The sequence below is a fragment of the Haliotis cracherodii genome, unplaced genomic scaffold (genome assembly GCF_022045235.1).
Source record: "Haliotis cracherodii isolate W230 unplaced genomic scaffold, xgHalCrac1.p SCAF_2, whole genome shotgun sequence".
NCBI classification, from domain to species: domain Eukaryota; kingdom Metazoa; phylum Mollusca; class Gastropoda; order Lepetellida; family Haliotidae; genus Haliotis; species Haliotis cracherodii.
Genome location: NW_027266275.1, coordinates 24,696,976 through 24,719,486, shown reverse-complemented (window position 1 = coordinate 24,719,486; position 22,511 = coordinate 24,696,976). Strand labels below are relative to the sequence as shown.

The 22,511-nt window shown below is 41.7% G+C and overlaps 2 protein-coding genes across 3 annotated transcripts in view; both read right to left on the bottom strand.

Annotated features, from left to right (window-relative positions):
- The window catches only part of LOC139467870 (multidrug resistance-associated protein 1-like), an 86,164-nt gene that overhangs the window by 51,278 nt on the left and 12,375 nt on the right, over positions 1-22,511 (bottom strand). For both annotated transcript variants that reach the window (XM_071249388.1, XM_071249387.1), the window contains exons 2-8: positions 6,364-6,540; positions 5,689-5,814; positions 5,022-5,159; positions 4,341-4,466; positions 3,779-3,840; positions 2,239-2,370; positions 536-766 (exon numbers count right to left, since the gene is read on the bottom strand). In XM_071249388.1, coding sequence (XP_071105489.1) covers positions 536-766; positions 2,239-2,370; positions 3,779-3,840; positions 4,341-4,466; positions 5,022-5,159; positions 5,689-5,814; positions 6,364-6,540 — 992 coding nt within the window. The remainder of the gene's footprint in view (positions 1-535; positions 767-2,238; positions 2,371-3,778; positions 3,841-4,340; positions 4,467-5,021; positions 5,160-5,688; positions 5,815-6,363; positions 6,541-22,511) is intronic.
- On the bottom strand, positions 11,493-16,547 carry LOC139468850 (uncharacterized). Its single transcript, XM_071250984.1, has 2 exons — positions 15,631-16,547; positions 11,493-13,300 (listed from the first exon to the last, which is right to left on the bottom strand). Exons 1-2 carry the CDS (start codon positions 16,244-16,246, stop codon positions 12,249-12,251), a joined length of 1,668 nt encoding a protein of 555 aa, XP_071107085.1. The 5' UTR covers positions 16,247-16,547; the 3' UTR covers positions 11,493-12,248.

Genomic DNA, 22,511 nt, shown 5'->3' with positions numbered 1-22,511 from the left:
TCACTGCACATGGGCAGAAACAATGACATACACGACAGCGAGAACTTGTATCTGATTTTAATGAGATTGAGGTAATCAAACAATGTGATTAATCCTGTTTTCTATATCTAAAGCATGAATTGTTTATTGTTAAGCAAGTTTATCTCTGCAGCCGTTGTAATATGCAGCTACTAGCCGACTTGTCTCACATCAACACTTGGAGCCTGAGCAATCTTTGTCTGTGACCCAATCTACCCCATTAGCATATGCAATATTGGGAATTTCCTGCATTGACTTCATGGATGTTGTATCACATGTCAAGCAATTGAAGTTATGTTAGTGAAGATAGCAAATGATATCATTCAATCAGTTGCTATCATCTCATCCCACATAATAGAATTGTATGTCGACAGACTTGGTGATATCGTTTTAAAGTTATATCTCATGATGCATTTTAGGCCAGGGGACACTCAAAATAATTTGATGACATATTAATTTCAAGATGTACAAATATTCAGCTCAGTTTGTATACCCATGCACATCATTTTTCACTTACTTGAGCAACTGTGGGTTGACAAACAGCAGGATGTCGTGGATGAGTTTGTATCCTGCTGCCATCAAGAAGAACCCCATGAAATTCTTCACTAAACTATGAAGTAGCCTTGGCTTCAGGACCTTATTGCTTCCATCTGCGACCTTGACATCCGGGTTGACCTCCGTGTACACCTCACCATCTTGGTATCGAGTCTTCAAACCATTAACGGGTTTGATGAGTCGTGCATTATGTCTGTGAATAATGGGAAACAGTTATACAGATATCATACCACCTCACATTTAGCATGTACTGTCATCTGATGAGCAGGTACACATAACAGACAATAGCTTGCTGGCATAGATGGATTGAATTAGTGAAGATCGAGATGGGAGAGATGGAATGGGATTCACGGATGGATGGAATAGTGGGAATTGATGGATGGAAGTGCAGGAATTGATGGATGGAATAGTGGGAATCGATGGATAGAATAGTGGGAATTTATGGATGGAATAGCAGGATTTTATGGATGGAATAGTGGGAATCGATGGATGGAATAGTGGGAATTGATGGATGGAATAGTGGGAATTGATTGATGGAATAGTGGGAATTGATGGATGGAATAGTAGGTATTTATTGATGGAATAGCAGGAATTTATGGATGGAGTAGTGGGAAACGATGGATGGAATAGCAGAAATTGATGGATGGAATAGTGGGAATCAATGGATGGAATAGTGGGAATTGATGGATGGAATATCGGGAATCAATGGATGGAATAGTGGGAATTGATGGATGGAATAGTGGGAATTGATGGATGGAATAGTGGGAATTGATGGATGGAATAGTGGGAATTTATGGATGGAATAGTAGGAATTTATGGATGGAGTAGTGGGAAACAATGGATGGAATAGTGGGAATTGATGGATGGAATAGCAGAAATTGATGGATGGAATAGTGGGAATTGATGGATGGTATAGTGGGAATTGATGGATGGTAGAGCAGGAATTGATTGATGGAATAGTGGGAATCGATGGATGGAATAGTGGGAATTGATGGATGGAATAGTGGGAATTGATGGATGGTATAGCAGGAATTGATTGATGGAACTGCGGGAAATGATGGATGGAATGTCAGCAACTGATGAATAATATATAGTGGAAATTGATGGAAAAAATTGGGAGAATAGATGGAAGGATGGAATAATTGGAATTGTTGGATGAATAGATGGAATAGTGGGAATTGATGGATGAAAAAGTGGGAATTGATGGATGGAAAAGCAGGAATTGATGGATGGAATAGTGGGAAATGGTGGATAGAATAGCAGGAATAGATGGATGTAAAAGCAGGAATTGATGGATGGAATAGCAGCAATTGATGGATGAAAAAGTGGGAATTGATGGATGGAATAGCAGGAATTGATGGATGGAATAGTGGGAAGTGATGGATGGAATAGCAGGAATTGATGGATGGAAAAGCAGGAATTGATGGATGGAATAGTGGGAAATGATGGATGGAATAACGAGAATTGATGGATAATATATAGTGGGAATTGATGAAAAAAATAGTGAGAATAGATGGAAGGATGAATAGTGGGAATTGATTGCTGAATAGATGGATTGGTGTGATGGAGTAATGATAAACTGATTGAAATGATAGATAATTATATAGAAGCATATGTGGGTTGACAGATGGATACATGGACAGGATGGATGGATATGGCACCTACTCCTTTGCCTTGGCCACCTCCTTGTCCCAATGCTGCTGGAACTTGGGGAAGACAGTGGCTGAGGTGTCGACATCATTGAGTGCCCACAGGTCCTTCCTCTCCAGCGCCCGCTTGTAGCCCTGGATCACCAGCCTGTTGAAAAACACCAGCAGCCACACATCAATCAGGATTCCCACTGCAGGGACTTCAACACCAGCTGCCACACATCAATCAAGATTCCCACTCCAGGGACTTCAACACCAGCAGCCACACATTAATCAGGATTCCCACTCAAGGGACTTCAACACCAGCAGCCACACATCAATCAGGATTCCCACTCCAGGGACTTCAACACCAGCAGCCACACATCAATCAGGATTCCCACTCCAGGGACTTCAACACCAGCTGCCACACATTAATCAGGATTCCCACTCCAGGGACTTCAACACCAGCAGCCACACATCAATCAGGATTCCCACTCCAGGGACTTCAACACCAGCTGCCACACATCAATCAGGATTCCCATGTCAGGGACTTCAACCCCAGCAGCCACACATCAATCAGGATTCCCACTCCAGGGACTTCAACCCCAGCAGCCACACATCAATCAGGATTCCCACTCCAGGGACTTCAACCCCAGCAGCCACACATCAATCAGGATTCCCATGTCAGGGACTTCAACACCAGCAGCCACACATCAATCAAGATTCCCACTCCAGGGACTTCAACACCAGCTGCCACACATCAATCAGGATTCCCACTCCAGGGACTTCAACACCAGCAGCCACACATTAATCAGGATTCCCACTCCAGGGACTTCAACACCAGCAGCCACACATCAATCAGGATTCCCACACTCCAGGGACTTCAACACCAGCAGCCACACATCAATCAGGATTCCCACTCCAGGGACTTCAACACCAGCTGCCACACATTAATCAGGATTCCCACTCCAGGGACTTCAACACCAGCAGCCACACATCAATCAGGATTCCACTCCAGGGACTTCAACACCAACTGCCACACATCAATCAGGATTCCCATGTCAGGGACTTCAACACCAGCTGCCACACATCAATCAGGATTCCCACTCCAGGGACCTCAACACCAGCAGCCACACATCAATCAGGATTCCCATGTCAGAGACTTCAACACCAGCTGCCACACATCAATCAGGATTCCCACTCCTGGGACTTCAACACCAGCAGCCACACATCAATCAGGATTCCCATGTCAGGGACCTCAACACCAGCAGCCACACATCAATCAGGATTCCCATGTCAGGAACTTCAACACCAGCAGCCACACATCAATCAGGATTCCCATGTCAAGGACTTCAGCTGACCCCATTCAATCAGTATTGCAGTTATATCACGGCACTGTGATTTACAAACTATGATAGTGTATTTCCCACTGATAAATTGTAAAATCTGTTTCTCACATCATAACTAGAATTTCAGGACACGTAACAAACAATTTACTTCCTGAATCAGCTTCAATCAGAGTGATGGTGTAACGACTGGCGTGAAGGTGAGATGGCCATGTGATGACTACAACTCACCCTGTGAACCACCAAAAGGTGATCTGGGACAGGAAGGACACGTTCATCTCCGGGCATGGGTTCTGCAAAACAAAATATATCATTCGTCGGTCTCCAGAAACTATGCAGCATAACCCATAATTTACTAACCTCATTTTCCATTCATGTGCAGTGTTTGAAATATTCGTAAACCCAACAAGACAGTCGGGCAGGGGACCCATAAGTGTTGCCTGCCCATCTTGAAAGTTACCTGCCAGCATTCAGACATTATAAATATTGAAAAATTGCAAAAAGACAAATTACATCTTGATTCAGTTGAAATAATTCAAACAATCACTTGAGAATCTACAAGAATTTATAATAAAATTGAATACGTAAATAATCTTAAAACTTTCTGCCAGACAGTCAGGCAGGTGGAGGAAGATTTCATGCAGCCTGACAGAAAAGTTACCAGCTACGGACAGGCAGTTATTTCAACACTGTGCATGTGAATGAATTATTGCAGAAGATGGTGATCCATTATATATTCTTGTTATGACAAAGTATCAAGTACGCCAAGATCATACTTGACAACATGACTTACCGCCGTCTTCTTTGTGGCATCTGCATTAGCCGGTGTTCTATCTACACAAGCTGCTAGTATCAACTGGGCTATCACTAGAGGGAAGTAGATCTTATACGTCACAAACCGGAACATGTCTTCTATACCCTGAAAAACATACAATGTTGTTGTAGCCATATGAAGGTGGAACATTAGTAATTGAGGCAGGTTGGCCACCTGGTCGATGGTGTGACAAACAGCCCACCAGGGGACCTGTGCTCGAAATGAGGGGGACCTCTGGTCTTTAATGGAGAAAATACATTGCAAAACTGTTAATATCATCATTTTGTAGACCGTCTCATGTGCAGGTCATTTGTGAATATATATTTAAGATGTGTATCATACTGTTTTCTGTCATATACACCAGAAAACATGGACTATTATGTAACTTTTTAGTCTCAGTAAGGGGGGCTCATTAAGATTACTTAGTTTGGTCTAGAATTAAGTCATAGGAGCGTATTGGAGCAGGAAGCCTATTATGGCTTACAACTGTGACAGTTCATGTTGAATGACTGTGGTACAGAAAATTATTGATATAAACTTAAGTATTTTACAATGTCAATATATTTTTGAGACGGGCAGCAATGCTGGCCTAAACAGAAAACCTGATTCGATACATGGGAAGGTGTATCATGTATTGTACTGCCAGGTTATGACTCCCACCTGACTGACTGCACGTCGTATATTCGACTGATACGTCAAGATGGCCGCCAGGAGCAGCAGCAGCCAAAAGTTGAAGAGAAACCCGGATGTTCGGATTCCTTTCTTTCTTTCAAAGTGGACTAAGAAGCAAAACAACACCTGGAACAGAGAACACTACTGTTAAAACCGTCACAATTGTCCTTCACCTTGTCATGAGGTTGCCCAAGCAAGACTATATATCATGGTGAGAGATATTTTAGAATATGAGTACGAAAACTTTCATCCATTCTTTGAAATATCAGTGTGAATGAGTTGGGGAGTTCAGAAGTATTGAGGTGAGGTGAGGTGAGGTGAGGTGAGGTGAGGTTTAACAACGCGTTTAAGATTATTGCACTTTTATAGTGACGTGCATGCACATGTGTGTGTGGCTGCTTGTACTAGTCCGGATTAATAGAGCTAGCCTACTGAGGAGTTATCATGCTGCTGTTAACAAGGATACCCAACTCCAACAGTATATATACTCCAAGTTGACCAGTCCTCGTTTTATACCTAAATACCTTACGACAGAGGAAGCCAAAAATGTGTTTCATGTTTGTGATGATAGGCTGCCTATCGAAGACACAATGAACCACTGCCCAATCAGCATTCTACATGGTATGATCACTGTTGCCATGGAAACCAGACTTACCATTGTTAGAAATAAGACAAGAGGGGATATGAAGTAGACAGGGGGAACCGACTTCCCGTCCGTCATCTCATGGACACTGCGAAAAATGTCAGCCAAAGCGATGACCCCGATCAAGCTGGCCAGGACCTGTAATATTCAACTGCATGGTGACTGCAATTACAATTTCACAACATCAAATTTATTGCCATTATCTGTGATTAAAACTATCTGAAGTTAAATATTATCCTCACCATGATTGCAGGTACATGTTATAAAAAATTGATAAAAATAATTTCATCTTTTTAAAACTATACCTACAAAACATTACAAAAGAATCACAAAGAATGTATATTGTACTGCAAGTACTACAAGTTCAATTAAAAAAAAGTCAAAAGAGCAGTGCTAAGTGGTTAGCAGAAACATCAAACACATGACAAAATCGAAAACATCACGTGACCCTTTCAAATGAAACCCACAAGCACAGGTATGGTGCGGACAAACCTGGAAACATAATCGTGGCGAACCGGGATTCATCCTACAATTATAGGTGTCAGGCGTGTCCAGGGACACAATTCTGCACAGCGAATTATGGAGGCCTTAGATGACTGAGTCATTCGCGCCTCCAATGATATATGAAACAATGATGTAATTTGATGTAACAGAAAATATTTCAACCCCAAAGATCTGCAAACTTACAAGTTTGGCAATATTGTAGCCCCACCATGATATGGGCCCTTTGCTGCTGTTCCTGAGGGAGAAGATCCTGTAAGGGGCGATGAGTGCCAGGAAGCCACACGGCACCCAGAGGAGGACAGTTCTCTGGAAACATTGTGTCAGGTCGGGGTCCGTTGTGTTCACAGAGACGGCAGGATCCTGAAATAAAACATAGCCATGAACATTTGTTCGCCATCACACCCTTATATTGTCATGGCTGCAACGGAATAAGTATTTACTTAAAGAGGTTTGCCAAATAGCACTAGCTGAACCTTTTCAACGGCCATGGTGACACACTGAAGTCTATAAACAGGCTATAAACAATGATAAATGAACAGTTGAGAACAACATCAATGAGGACAGCTTTGCGCAGCTTTCCAAATGCATGTCTTCTCCAACTCTGCTGTCTCCATCAGTGTATCAGCAGGATCGGTATCAGCAGGATCACACTGGCAGTAACAAGTCCAGACAGATTGGGTGTAATCAACCATAGCAAGTGCCTTCCAATACACAATGTATTGTTAGTTATCCAGGAAAATCTTGTGGAGCGTAAAAAAATAAGGCTGTGTTTGAATCATTAAATTTGTCAACATAGTAAATTTCATGCTGCCATGTCATTAAGTGACATTGGTAATCTGGTAAGAAATACACTCCAAGTTCAAGGTGTCAGTGGCTGACTTTCCTTACAGCATTGTACAGTTTACTCTTACAATGAAAGCCCAATTTTAAATAAGTTTAAGGCTTCTGAGCATGTGCAAAGATATGGCATCAGAATGATTCTATGAAATCAAGTGAAGGGTGCCAGTCTCTAACCCCATGACCATGCATTGGACCCAAAAAAATCATCCCTGTGAGTCCCCTGCATTTGAAAATAGATAGACACAGGCAAATCCATGCAAGTCACAATCAGCATTCATATTCATTTCTGAAAAGAGCATCCACAACTTAAAACGGTTGAATAGTAACCATGGTAAAGTGGTACTGTCTACATTATGATTAAATGATGAACATGTTCTGGCATGAATTCTATACTGAAACAAGACCATCATGGCAATGATCACATGCTCAATTTGCAAATAGTCTGCACTCTAACACTAGAAGCAAGATGATTTTCTTTGCCAGTTGTTCCAGGTGCTAGTGCATTCCTGACTTGGAATATCTGGGGGATAAGTGAACAGTATTTCTACATGATTTTGAGACAAGGCAGAAGAGACTGTTGTAAAATTATTTGTAGTAACCGTCAGTGGCAGCAAGTGATTGAAGTTCTGGTATAATGTCAGACCCGTGAAGATCCGGGGTAGAATAGGTCTTCAGCAACTGATGATGTAAATCATCAGTGTGCCAGGTATATAATTATCCCGTTTGTTAAAAAGATTGCTTACGCACCACAGACAAGAGTTAGCGAGTGAGTATGGTTTTACGCCGCTTTTGCAATATTCCAGCAATATCACGGCGGGGGACACCAGAAATGGGCTTCACACAATGTACCCATGTAGGGAATCGAACCCGGGTCTTCGTCGTGACAAGCAAACGCTTGAACCACTAGGCTACCCGACCGCATGCCCACAGACAAGAGCAGATACAAGTATCATGATATGTATCGATCGTGAGTTGGTGTATCGTCCCAGCCCTATCTGGAAGGGTAATTTACTGATCAGGCTAATTTCACAATTCAGTTCCGTACGTACCGATTTCCCTCACAAACGTTCATAAACACTAAACAGACATACCGGGTAACTAATAATGAAAATGCAGAAAAATTAATCGGATGAACCAGAAGTAAGTGTTAGGTTGAACCAGAACAACATCATACACAACATGCCAATCACCCTCCAGTTGACAGTAGCTGCTTACACATTTCATCACTGCCATGCTCATGTCGCCAGCAGTTGTTTATTAATTTCGTTGCTGCACATATGCCCCTGGAAATAGTTTCGGCAAACTATACACAACACTGAGTCAGGTAGCTGGGTTGACACTTAAACATGTGACAATTATGCATGTAAACATATCAAGCCTTTAACAAATACCGATGAAATGAAAGCTAGCTACTCCCTCAGTTGTAAATCTGTATACAATCCCGTGGATGTTTCACGCCTACACACAGGATGATCAGAAACTGGTTTTACTCAGCAATAATTACTCTCCTGGGGACATGGGAACAGGGAGCAGCATTAGTCAGTTATTTAAACTAGAAACGCTCTGGGGGTATTGCTGTTTTGTTTGAAATTGCTTAACTTTTGTTGAAAACACACCTGTTGATTTATTGAATAGATTTGACGAAAGGATGTGTAAGCTATTTTCATGATTGTTTAATGAATTCGGACGTGAAGCCATTATGACGTGCAACAGCTGACATGACAGATTACCACTGTTAAGTTGGTGAGGTGAAATGGGGTTTAACGTCGCGTCCAAGATTATTGCACTTATATAGCGACGTGCATGCACGTGTGTGTGTGTGTGTGTGTGTGTGTGTGTGTGTGTGTTTGTGGCTGCTTGTACGGCTGCTTGTACTAGTCCGGACTGATTCCAATTCATAGTGCTAGCTCACTGAGATACCATGCCACAGTTTAACATGAATACCCCACTCAGACACAGTATACTGACTCCAAGCCGACCAGTCCTTGTTTTAGCCCCTTAATGCCGAGCGCCAGACAGGGTAACAACAAGTACCATCTTTTAACGTCTTTTGGTATGACGCGGTCGGGGTTCGAACCCCGCACCTTCCGCTCTCCGGGCGGACACTCTACCATTAGACCACGGAGGCGGTCACCACTGTTAAGGACAAATAATCACTTCCTTGTTTTGATCATATAATGTATAGTGGCTTATTCATCACAAGTTTCATCTTGAGTAACAGGACACGAAAGTGTTCCCGACATGGGTGCAATGTGTGAGGCCCATTTCTGGTGTCCCCCGCCGTGATATTGCTGGAATATTGCTAAAAATGGCGTAAAAAATACTCACTCACGCACTCGTTATTACAATCCTATTTGACCCATGAAGATCCAGGGTAGAATAGGTCTTCAGCAACCCATGCTTGCTGTAAAATGCATCTGTGCTTGTCGTAAGAGGTGACTAACGGGATAGGGTGGTCAGGCTCGCTGACTTTGTTGAGGCATGTCATCGTATCCCAATTGCATGGATCAATGCTCATGATGTCAATCACTGGATTGTCTTGTTCAGACTCGATTATTTACAGACAGCCGTCACATAGTTGGAATATTGTTGAGTGCGGCGTTAAACAACAAATAATCAAACAAATACAATTCTATTTTAGGGTTTTATTGGTTAATGTTTCTGGTCTGGGTTTACTTGAGGTAAATTCTAATGTCCACCAGGCCAACCGGCTGTAGATGAGGAAAGATGAGGATTGAGGATAGATAGTCTTAATGGAGCTCATGGGTCACAAATCATGCAAAGATGGCTGATCGTGTTCGCCAGATTTACTAGTAAGAGTTTCTAGGGCTTTGGTCCTGTCCTGAAGCACATGTAACACATGTGGTGTTTCCTGAGGCAAGGGACTTCGTTCAAAATATGCCTCTATTCGCCAGCAGTAACTGGGTACCAAGTAGGATGAGATGGTAACTTGATCGTTAACCTTCTTGCACTTCACAGACAGCTTGGGTTGTATACTCCCCAGAGAGCTGAGGGTGAATATCGAGTGTACACTGATCCATTGACCAGGGTAACAGATAAGCCGACCCCTTAGATAAGAAAAGGTATTAATTTGAGCATTGTAATATGAAAGAAAATGATATGACCCGCAGATAAGCCGAACAAGGAAGTGAAAGACAAAGATACACCACAAAGTCGGACTGCAAGACTGTGCAGGGATTAGCAGATATTCAATATCAATATAAGATGGAAAACGTTGTAATGATATTGAAAAAGTCATTATAATTTCTAATAAAGATTTACTCCCCTAATGTGAGAAACTGTTTCTGTTGTCTTTTTTTAATCTCATTATGATCGTAATATTGCCATCAACAACGAAGCCCCATTTTGTGAATCGGTGTATATAGAATTATGAGCTCGTGAGAAAATGTCTCAACTAGAGCGACGACTCGCAGTTTGAATGCAGCTTCTTAAGCATGGTGTTTTCGTTTCAAACTCATGATGATAATGTCAGTCAGTAAAAACATACCAACTTTTATACCCCTATGCCATGTCTGCAGTGGTCACCCTTTGTGACGTCACAGGAAACAGCTGATCACAGGTTTTTTTGCAAATGGCGAATGGAAATAACTCGCCGTTTCGGTTGTTTATTTGCCTCTTTCAATAATAGTAGATACTTGTTCACTTTCAATTTATGCACTTTGCAAAACGTATGTAATAGCTATTGGCGATTTCATCTGAGGATTATAAATTATAATATCTGTAGATTATCTTGTTATGTGTAAGATCATGGACTTTATGAAGAACATTCAATTGAAAACTTATGATCGTAAATAGCAACATGCATAATTTGTTCTTAATAATGACAGCATTGGCGTATAATAACTTTATTGAACATTTATAACAATAATGGCTGTAGTCATGGCAACTCCAAAATTTTCAGGAAGTTTATGCAGAGACAACAAAAGAAACTATGAATTTAATGATTTATTATGTTTGGCACAAAAAACTGGGGGACAGATGCCTAGCTAAGCTAACAATATAAGTCTGGCATCTGTCCCCCCTACAAATGTAAAAGCATGTAAAACATAGGCAAGAATGATTGTAGAGAAAACATGGACTGGGGCCCAGTAATACTGTGTAATGGATATGGTAAGTAAATGCTAGAATTACAGCGCCACATCCACTGCTGGGTGTCGTTCCCTGATGTGGCGCGACGATGGTGGAAATACAGAGATGTACAACTTACTGGGTGTCGTTCCCTGTACACCCCGGACGGATTGCAGATGGGTGTGAAGTAGAGAATGGGCCCTCAGTCAAGATGAAGTATAAAAATGAATAGATAAGCTACTTGGGGTTTAAAATACAGAGTATCCCCATTGTGACTAGCAATGTTATTAACAGTATATGTAAAAGGAGTAAATACAAAAGAAAGTGAAAAAAGGTGGAAATTGGGGATGGTGGTGGGAAAATTTAATATATAACGTGCGCTGACAAAGTAGGAAGCAAAAGTGCAAGCACGGCAGAGACAAAGGATTACTGTCGCACATGCGCAGTGTGGGTCACCGGACGTGATGTATATATGTGCTATAAATAGATGGGCATGTGCGCACTGTCTCTGCATAAACAACATTTTAACATAGATGATAAACTTACAATTTATGCAGAGACAACAAAAGAAACTATGAATTTAATGATTTATTATGTTTGGCACAAAAAACTGGGGGACAGATGCCTAGCTAAGCTAACAATATAAGTCTGGCATCTGTCCCCCCTACAAATGTAAAAGCATGTAAAACATAGGCAAGAATGATTGTAGAGAAAACATGGACTGGGGCCCAGTAATACTGTGTAATGGATATGGTAAGTAAATGCTAGAATTACAGCGCCACATCCACTGCTGGGTGTCGTTCCCTGATGTGGCGCGACGATGGTGGAAATACAGAGATGTACAACTTACTGGGTGTCGTTCCCTGTACACCCCGGACGGATTGCAGATGGGTGTGAAGTAGAGAATGGGCCCTCAGTCAAGATGAAGTATAAAAATGAATAGATAAGCTACTTGGGGTTTAAAATACAGAGTATCCCCAAAACTTAGTTGTAGAAAAACAAGTAAGCCCCAAGTAGAAAAGAAAAAAGAAAAAAAGAAGAAGTTAAAAGATATACATGGTAAAAAGACATGGAAGGTGGAAAGGCTGTAAAGAAAAACAGCTGTCCTGATGATTGTAGATAGGTGTAAGGTGATATGGTCAACAGTTACTCATAGCGACTTGCGCATTCTTGATGCTCTCTTGAGCCACATGAATGTAACGTAAGTAGGCCTGCGACGACCAACGTCCGAGAGTCTGAATCATATGGTCCTCAACTTGAGCTTTGCTTGCCATAGTGGCGGCCCCAATGCGAAACGAGTGAGTGTTGTAGTTGGCACTAGGGACTCCACATAAATTAATTACATGTTTTAATTTCCCTTGAAAGGAATCTCTGGTAAGAGGCCTAAGTAGCTCATCCAAGAAGAAAGCTTGAGAAGAAGCTTGGAAACACTTACTCCTCATGTTAATGTATTTCACTAGAGCTCTCACTGGACACACACATTTATTTGCATATAATTGCAACACCACACCTTCCTTGAATGGGTCTGTTTTGGAGGCTTTAATCTTGATGTCCGCTCTTGTACACTGAGCATTCACATTCACATCACTAAGGCACAAATTGATAGCTGGATCAAATGATCCTCGCACTGTAAACTCACTACACCGAAGGAAAGCAAAAAAGGCCAAGGTGCATGCTGCTTCCATCATGCAGTCGACGAATGGTGTAAAGCAGCCCTTACGTAAAACACAGCACATTTGTTTCAGCAGGCCGGTGGTGATAGGTAAGCGAGTGAGTTTTGGCTTCCCTTGGGATTTCTTGATACCTCGTAACAGCAGTTGTACTCTGTCTGGTAGAATTGCTTGAGACACTTCTTGATAACGCCCTGCACGCACATAAAAGAACTTAACTCCTGCCAAGTACAGTTTGATGGTACTGTATTGCAGCTGTAACTTGGAATGGCAGTGTGTGATAAACAGTAGAATCCTGTTTTCAGTAAGTGGGGGCAGGTTGGCCTTGGTCGCTTCGAAGCCATTCAAGAGTAGGAAGAGCTTAAAACGTGATAGGCCCGTAGAGTAAGCTTGGAGTGTAGATGGGGCCACCCCTGCGTCCATCAACCTTTGGGCATCTTGACTCAGGTCACGATGAGCTGTTGATAGGAGGGGCATGGAAATGGGTGTTGCTCTGCCAAAGGGACCAGCTCTCGGAACTTCTGGAAACGAAAACGTGATAGGGCGTCAGCTGACTCATTGTGCTTGCCGGGTAGGTGACGTGCCGTTAAACTAAAGCCATATCTCATTTCAAGCAAAGTGACAGTTCTCATCAACTTCATGATTTCTAAGTTGGGAGAGCGACCTTTCTTCAATATATGTACAGTACCCAAATTGTCACAGTGAAAACAAATTTGTTTCCTGCCCCAATACTGTCCCCACAAGAACACCGCTACCACTATAGGATACAGTTCTAAGAGGGATAACGATGTCGTAGTCAAGGATGATAATTCTGTCGGCCAGTGTCCTGAGAACCATTTGTGGCCCCAAATACCCCCGAAGCCGAAGGTAGAAGCTGCGTCTGTGTACAGGTGGAAGTCGTAATCCAGAGTTAGAATAGTATCTCTGAACATGGATATGCCATTCCAAGTAGATAAAAATAGATCCCACATGGCTAATTCCATGAGAGTGTGCTCGTCCAAGGTCACCAAGTCGAAGAGATTGTTCACTGTAGTAGACATGGATATGAGAAATGATACAAAGGCGCGGCCCGGAGGTATCACTCGAGCAGCAAAGTTGAGGTGGCCTAACAAAGATAAGAGCTGGCGTTTTGTGATAGCCGCCTTGTTGCGGCAAGAATTGATCACTTCTTGAATGCGATGTATTTTTTCCGCTGGCAGACGTGCTTGCATATTCACAGTGTCCAGTTCAATGCCTAGGTATTCCAAACAAGTGCTTGGTCCCACTGTTTTGTGTTGTGATAACGGTATACCCAGGCGTTTAAATATCATGGACATGATAGCCATTGTCCGCTCTGCCATGTAATGCGGTCTGTCGATGCACAGGAAATCGTCTAAAAGGTGAAGCACACATGAGACTTTATAATTCTCGGTAGCGATCCAACACACAGCTTGAGACAAGTAGTCGAAGAGTTTGGGGCTAGAGCGTGAGCCGAATACCAGCCTGGTATAAAAGTAATATTCATCCTGCCACTTAACGCCATGAAGATGCCAGAGAGAAGGACTGATGGGGACTTGTTTGAAGGCATCCCGTATGTCAAATTTGCATAATTGTGTTGCAGTGCCCATACTCTGAATATGGCCGATAGCGTCATCGACACGAACATAGGCCATGGAATAATCTTCCTTCTTGATAAGGTCATTGAGGCTGGGTATTTCACAATCGTGAGGTGCGGACATATCAACGATCAGTCTGTATTTTTTGGAGTATTTCCCCTGTGCTAACCCCAGTGGATTAATCCTGTACACAGGAAAGGGTGGTTCGCAATAAGGTCCAATGACGTAACCCTTGGCTACCTCGTCCTCAAGTAACTTTGTCACCACATCGACTTGCTGCCTGGCCGAGAGATTATTCCTACACTCCCAAGAGGAAGTAGGTGGACTAGAGATGCCTGTATCGAAACCATGAGTAAATCCCTGAATGAGTGTTTTGACAAATATTTTATCTGGATGATTATGTAGTTCTTTTTGGAGCTGTTGAACGTTGATAGGAGAACGAGTTACACTCTGAAACTGTGGCAGCCGGAGGTTAGAAGGTCATGCCTGTTTATCGGACTTCTCTTGACTGCCCTCACTCTGAGATACAGAAGCTCTTTTCCGACATCTGAAGACTGGGTGTGTGGCATGGCAATGGAGGCACAAATGAAGAAAATAGCATGCAAAGCGATTGCATCCCTTTTCGTCATTGAAGTTATTACAGATTTCTTTTCCTTTGAACTGGACTCGCTGTCTACCGCGCCAGTCTGTGGATGGATGAGCATTCTTTGCAAACAATGTCCTACCCCGTCTGGGACAAAAATCTGTGTTGTGAGACAGGCTGCCACACACACTGCACTGTCTCGCTTTTCTGTTGGCTGCTACTGAGTCGAGAAGGCTTTTGTCCTTGATGCCCCAATAGACTGGTGTGTTGTAAGTTTCGAGGAGGGTAGCTGCTCTTTGAAAGAAGGCTTGATGGTAGTCATAGAACAACGAACCCTCGTGTTGATTGGCAATGTCGACTATGTCAGCCATATATTTGTGGAGTTCTTCTCTGCGATCAGCCACTTCGCACACAATGTCGATGTATTTAGTGAACGATGAAACAAAATCTCCAATGGTCAAGGGTTGAGTTAAACGTTGATCCAATGCCCCTTTAAATCGAATTTCGTTCCCTTCTCCATCCATTATGGTGCGAACGTTTGACAACTCATGTTCAGGCAATGTCAATAAGGCGATGTTGACATACTTCCCCTGCTGAATCTTTGTTCTTAGTGCAGATGAGATACATACTACATTAGGTAAATCATGAGAAGCAATTCTGAGGGAATGCCTACCGAAAAGCGTGTTGGGATGTCTGGTCGTCTCTTGCGCTGAGAAGGTGGATATCTGGTCACTTGCTCTGCTTGGGTTTCCCGCAATCTGTCGAGACAGAGATTCGACTGTTCGTTGTAAGGCCTGTATTTGATTTTGGAGAGAAGCAGCATTCTCCGGTGAAGTACAAGGCACTTGAGACTGGGGCGATGGATGTGACGATCGTTCGGCGGAAGTGATCGTGGGCGCCGCCATATTGGAAAAGGGTCCGAGTGGTCTCTCCGGCGTAGGAAAAGTAACCCCATCTGAAGTTTGACAGTCGTCACTCGTAACTGTCGAAGATGGTCTCCTGCGAATTTCATTGGCCTCCAACAAGCGTACTAGGTCTTTCCTGGTCATGTTTGGTGTCTGTATGCCGAGATTTCGTAATTTTGACTTAAGTTGCGCCGTAGTCAAATTGGAGGGAATGTCAGTATAAACTGTTTGGCGCCGTCCCGATGTAGATCGGACTGGAGAAGATTGTATTGCAGCTGCAATAGACGGTGGAGGTTGGTGCAAGTCGTCATTTGGTAAATCAGTTGGCGCACTTGACCCCCGTCTTGTAGATCGTGACCTCGAGCGTGTTCCCCGTCGATTCATGTTGCCCGTCGAAGTTCAAAGTTCGTCCAATCCCCAAGTGTCAGTTCTTCATAGCTCCGCGAAACCACGGGCAGGTAGTTGAGATGATGACATCGTATTGGCCACGTTAAGGTTCCGATTAGTAAAAATTTAATATATAACGTGCGCTGACAAAGTAGGAAGCAAAAGTGCAAGCACGGCAGAGACAAAGGATTACTGTCGCACATGCGCAGTGTGGGTCACCGGACGTGATGTATATATGTGCTATAAATAGATGGGCATGTGCGCACTGTCTCTGCATAAACAACATTTTAACATAGATGATAAACTTACAATTGTAATCTATCGGACCGTCATTCAGCATGTTCAGGGGATGATCACGATCAGAAAAATATTATCATGAAAATGAATCCCATCGATAAGCCGACCCCTTTCTACAGAATCTTTCTCCTGGTCCTCAAAATTCGGCTTATCTGCGGACATAAATGGTAACTTTTTTGCTTCAGGAAGATGAAACTTTCAGTCTGACACAAGTCTGATTTTGACATGTTCCATTGTATTCCACAGTGCTTGTTTATCTGATCAGTTAAACTGTTGTTGCAAACACTAAACACATGTGGTTGCAGTGAATGTCAAGGTGTATCAAAGTTGCCATAACATCACTGTCTGACATTTGGAGGACACTCTATCACTTGCCGTGATTACCATGGGCTGCCTTGTTGAAACTGTAAATTAGGCTGAAACATTGACAATTACATTCTGTTCGAGCACTGTCGAGCAGTGTCATCACAATACAAGCTGTTTCCCACCAGCAACCAGATCGTTCTGCAAAAGGCTATCAAACCAGATAGATGCGGGTTACAATAGGTCTTCAGCATCCATGCTTGCCGTAAATAGAGACTATGCTTGTTGTAAGAGGTGGCTAACAGGACCGGGTGGTCAGGCTTGCTGACCTGGTAAATGCATGTTATCGTATCCCAATTGCGTAATCGATGCTCATGATGTCAATCACTGGATTGTCCCTGTCCAGACTTGATTATTTACAGACCGCCGTCATATAGCTGGAATATTGCCGAGTGCGGCGTTAAACAAACAAACAAAACGTCAGTAATTGTTTAGCGCGTAGATTGAAAGATAATCACCAGCCATTATTATACCACAAAGGAAACTTCAGACTCTTTGTGACTTGCATAAAAGGACCCAGAAATACATATCTGGTATAGAATTTGGTATATCTCTGATTAGTTTTGAAACTTATGTAGCAGTTTGACAAGTCACCATTTGATATTAACCAACTTGTGGTCTCATCATGGGGAGCACCCACGAAGTGATGGATTGATTTACGATTTTCAATAACCATGACTTGGTTTATGTAAAAATATATATGACAGTAATTATTAAGGCATTCATTCTGATAATAAAGGCTCTTGACCGGAGAGATTTCCAAAGTTGTTCATGAACCTGTGGTGATTACAAGTGTTAGTCATCATTGATCAATCAGCCGATCATTAAAAAGTGATTAAAAAGATGTGTCAGATAGACACCAAGGTAAATTTATAATTTGCTGTAGACTGTCATTTGTCAGTCTAGACTAGGGCTGCAACGATACAGGAAGGTCACGATACGATACGCATCTCGGTATTCTGGTCACGATACGATACGTATCTCGATACGCAATGATAAAAAAAACAAGACTTAAAGCATGGAAAGATTGAACCTTTCATGATTTTGGAACAGTCAAAATTATTTTATAATAACAAGACTACTGAAGTTGTTCAACTTTCCTTCAAAACAGTTCAAAGTTCAAACACCAGAAAATAATTACTGTACTCCACCAGTGATACAACTTCAAAACAATTTTGATGCAATGGTCGAAGAAATTGTATCTGAAATTATTGTTTTATCAGGAATAATTTATTCAAATATCGTGTTACCTTAGTTGCAGCTTTTACTATATAATTATATATTTATAATTATAAGAACCACAAGTGTAGCATTTTGGTACTGGTGATTGCTGTTGCAGGATAATTTGACCAGTCACCCTAGGGACTTTCCGTGCTACATGTATTTCGATTGCGATAACGTTATGTTGACATATATTAGCCAAATTGCCACAAATATGACTTTTAACGAGTCAAAGTATGGCATTCTTAATATATGTATCCATTCTCTAGCAACTAAAATTCGTTTCAATGCGTCAAAAGCGGTAATCTGACCGTGGTTGCTGTATCCCTTCACACACGATTTCACATTACTTAATGAAAACAATATTAAATGAAATTTTGAATAAAATTAATAAAATATATTACAAACACAAGTCCTGATATATAATGAACACGTTTTAATAACAAGATAGTATAATAATGGTATTGAATTGCGTACTTCAGTTCAGATTTGCTGACTGGTATTTTCGGTGTTATGTGCTTGCGGTGATCAGCTGATAATGTTTTATGAGATGGGGAAAAACATCTGTCGGTGTAAAACCTGAGCTTATTAAAAATGTAACTACGTTTTTGGGAGCCATGCATCAGCACGCGCTATAACCAAGTTAGCGGTTTATTGAAAGGCAAAACACCGAGGAAACGCTGTACTTGAGATTTGCGTTCCGTATCGTGGCGTATCGATAAATGGGCCCACTTTTATTGTATATCGTATCGTGGGTCAAGTATCGCGATGCATCGGAATATCAGTGTATCGTTCACCCTTAGTCTAGACACGGATCGAGTTCGTAGTTTGGATGTTCATTTCAATAAATGTGATATGAGAGGTGGAATCTGATTGGTCAATAGGAGGGACATAGAAGGGACATAACTCATAATTGCCACTGGTTGCGGAATGATCGAGCCCAGAAATTCCAACGTTGTTTGCCAAGGGTGGAACCTGAACTTTTATAGTCAGTCACCGGTAATGTCTAAAGACTTAGAGCATGCTTATGCATGGATAACAGCACTATATACATAGACTATTATTACCATCTTTTCCCCTTCAAATGGTTGAATAATATGCATCCCCTGTGTTTTATGTTCAAAGTTGTAAAAGAGCAGTATAACAAACAAGAGATTGAATTTTCTCCTCTCCCAACAAAATACTATAAATAACACAATCTAGTATATTAAAGCGAAAACCACCTTGCAGAAAATGACAGACTCCCATTTTTTTAAGGGTTCAACACATAAACTTCCATCAATGATGTCACATACTGTTTGTTTGTTTGTTTGTTGCTTAACACCGCACTCAGCAATATTCCAGCTACATGATGGTGGTCTGTAAATAATCGAGTCTGGACCAGACAATTCAGTGATTGTCATCATGAGCATCAATCCACGAAATTGGGATCAGTGACATGCATCAACCAAGCCAGTGAGTCTTACGACAAGTATAGTCGCCTTTTACGGCAAGCATGGGTTGCTGAAGACCTCTTCTACCCCGAATCTTCACGAGCCATATGACATATTGAAAAACATATCCCTTTCACATAAAGTAATCTGGCATGACATGAATATGTGTGCAGTTGTACACCTGGGATTTGGTTTTTTTGTTTAACGCCGCACTCAGCAATATTCCAGCTATATGACGGCGGTCTGTAAATAATCGAGTCTGGACCAGACAATCCAGTGATAAATATCATGAGCATCGATCCACGCAATTGGGATCGATGACACGTGTCAACCAAGTCAGCGAGTCTGTTCACCCGATCCTGTTAGTCGCCTTTTACGACAAGCATAGTCACCTTTTACGGCAAGCATGGGTTGCTGAAGACCTGTTCTACCCCGGAATCTTCACGGGTCTGTACATCTGGGAAACCACATTATTGATCCCTGGGTTCTCAATGGAAACTCATGCATTAGTGTGTGCATTATGAGACACATATTGTCTACTGTTTAATCAATGGTGAAGTTGATGTTGTCAGTGTGCAGTGAGAGCCGCACATGGCACCACCATCACACATCACCATCTACATGAATAGCTCATAATTACATTGAGCATGTTGAAAAGAGTTTGATTTACGAATAAAATGAAACTGGTCATCACAGCAAGGATTCTGCTCAATTTCACTTATTCTAACAAAATATTAATGACAATAATTTATTGTCAATGTCCTAAAAAAATAGGGACAACAGATGTCCATTCATCTGAGATGCTGCAATTTGCTGTGCAGTTTAGGATCCATTAGGTGTGCCAGAATCCTATGATCATGGGTTTGAGTGAGTGAGTGAGTGAGTGAGTGAGTGAGTGAGTGAGTGAGTGGGTGAGTGAGTGAGTGGGTGAGTGAGTGAGTGAGTGAGTGAGTGAGTGAGTGAGTGAGCATGGTTTTACACCACTTTTAGCAATATTACAGCTATATCAAGGCGGGGGACACCAGAAATGGGTTTGAATCCCAGAATCACCCAAGGATGTTTCTGGAGCAACAGACTGTGCTCTTTTGGTGTCACATGAGTAGTACACATGGTACGGATTAACCAATGGAATTGCAAGATTCTTAATAGAGGTTTAACGATAATCAATAGACATACAGGTTGCGAACCAATCACTCTGAAAGTCCCTGACAGTGTAATGAGTGAAGTTACTTCGTAAATTAGAAAGAATACAAGTGAACAAAATCATGATAAACATGGCCAAGATCGAAGAATGATCACAAGAAATCTGGTTATTTTAATACATCTGTCACCCAGATATTACTGCAAAATAGTTGACTTAATTAGTATATAATACCAACAAAAAAAAACATATTTAATTCTTATTTGGACGAGCAATGGGGCAGGTTCATCCATAAAACAAGAGGACATTCATATTTAGCTTTACCTTGTTGTGGCAGTCTACTAAATAACATGGCACATGTACCGTCAAGTCCCGTTAATCCGACATAATGATCATGTTGGATTAACGAGTATGTCGGGTAACCGAAATTAAGTAGTATCAATGTTTGTGATCAAATCAGACATCTACTCGATAGATAACGATTCAAACACATAATGAAAAAATATTAAATAGATATTTATATTGTTATGTTACATTGTCAGCGGAATATGTTTTCTAATCATGCAACCTCTAAAGTTTAACACAAAACAACTGTTACAGACTGTATGACTTATTCAAAATACTTTAAAAAGCATAGTCTGGAATGGAGGTCGCAACTTTGAAACTGGTACCGCAAAGCTTAAGAAAGCTGCTCTCTAAGTGGCTAACGTTGACTTTATTCATTTCATTGGTCGGTCATAGTTCGCAAAAGGTTGTTCTGACGTGACTTGTAATGGGATGGCCTTGCCGATAGCGAGAACTTGTATCTGATTTTTTTTTTAGATTGAGGTAATCTAAACATGCGATTAATCCTGTTTTCTTTTTTTAAAGCATAATTGTTTATTGTTAAGCAAGTTTATCTCTGCAGCAGTTGTAATATGCAGCTACCAGCCAATTTGTCTTGCATCAAAACACGGGCTGTGTACTCGCGGGCAGATAACCACGGAGTACGCTGATCACTGTGTCAGATTAACGAGAGTGGAGTTGGAGTGCGAGACTGTCGGATTAACGGGTCTAAATAGCACTCATTTAATCGGTTCCCATCATTAGTGTCAGATAAAGCCAATTGTCGGATTAACGAGACTTGACTGTATTCTGTACACACGGACTCCCACTACTTCCCTATTTGTCACAAACACAGAATAGTTTCCTTAAGCTTTGACAATATGCAAGAAACTCTTGACCCGAAATGCTGTGTTCCCTGCTCTGGACACACAATGATAGAAATTAACAAAAGTATAAGAGAAAGTGACTTTCCTTGAAGTTTTGTTTGTTTGTTTAACACCACACAGCAATATTCCAGCTATATGATGGCGGTCTGTAAATAATCGAGTCTGGGACAGAAAGTCCAGTGATTGATATCATGAGTAACAATCTAAGCAATTGGGATACGATGACATGCATCAACCAAGTCAGCGAGCCTGACCACCGATCTCGTAAGTTGCCTCTTACGACAAGCATAGTCGCCTTTCACAGCAAGCATGGGTTGCTGAAGACCTGTTCACCATGGATCTTCGTGGATTACCCTGAAGTGGTCCTACGGGTGTCTCAACCACTGAGGTTTCTGGTTTGTTCCATAATGCCAGGACATCATCTCAAGACCTACACCAGATTCACATTCATTCTTTCTTGCCAAATACAATTATCTTAAATAATCTGTTCATAACACACAAGCTAGTTTGTTCGGCACATGACACCATTATTGATATCACTCCATTTTTGTTGACATCATAGTTTCTGTAGAGTGAATATCTGATAAGGTCACAAT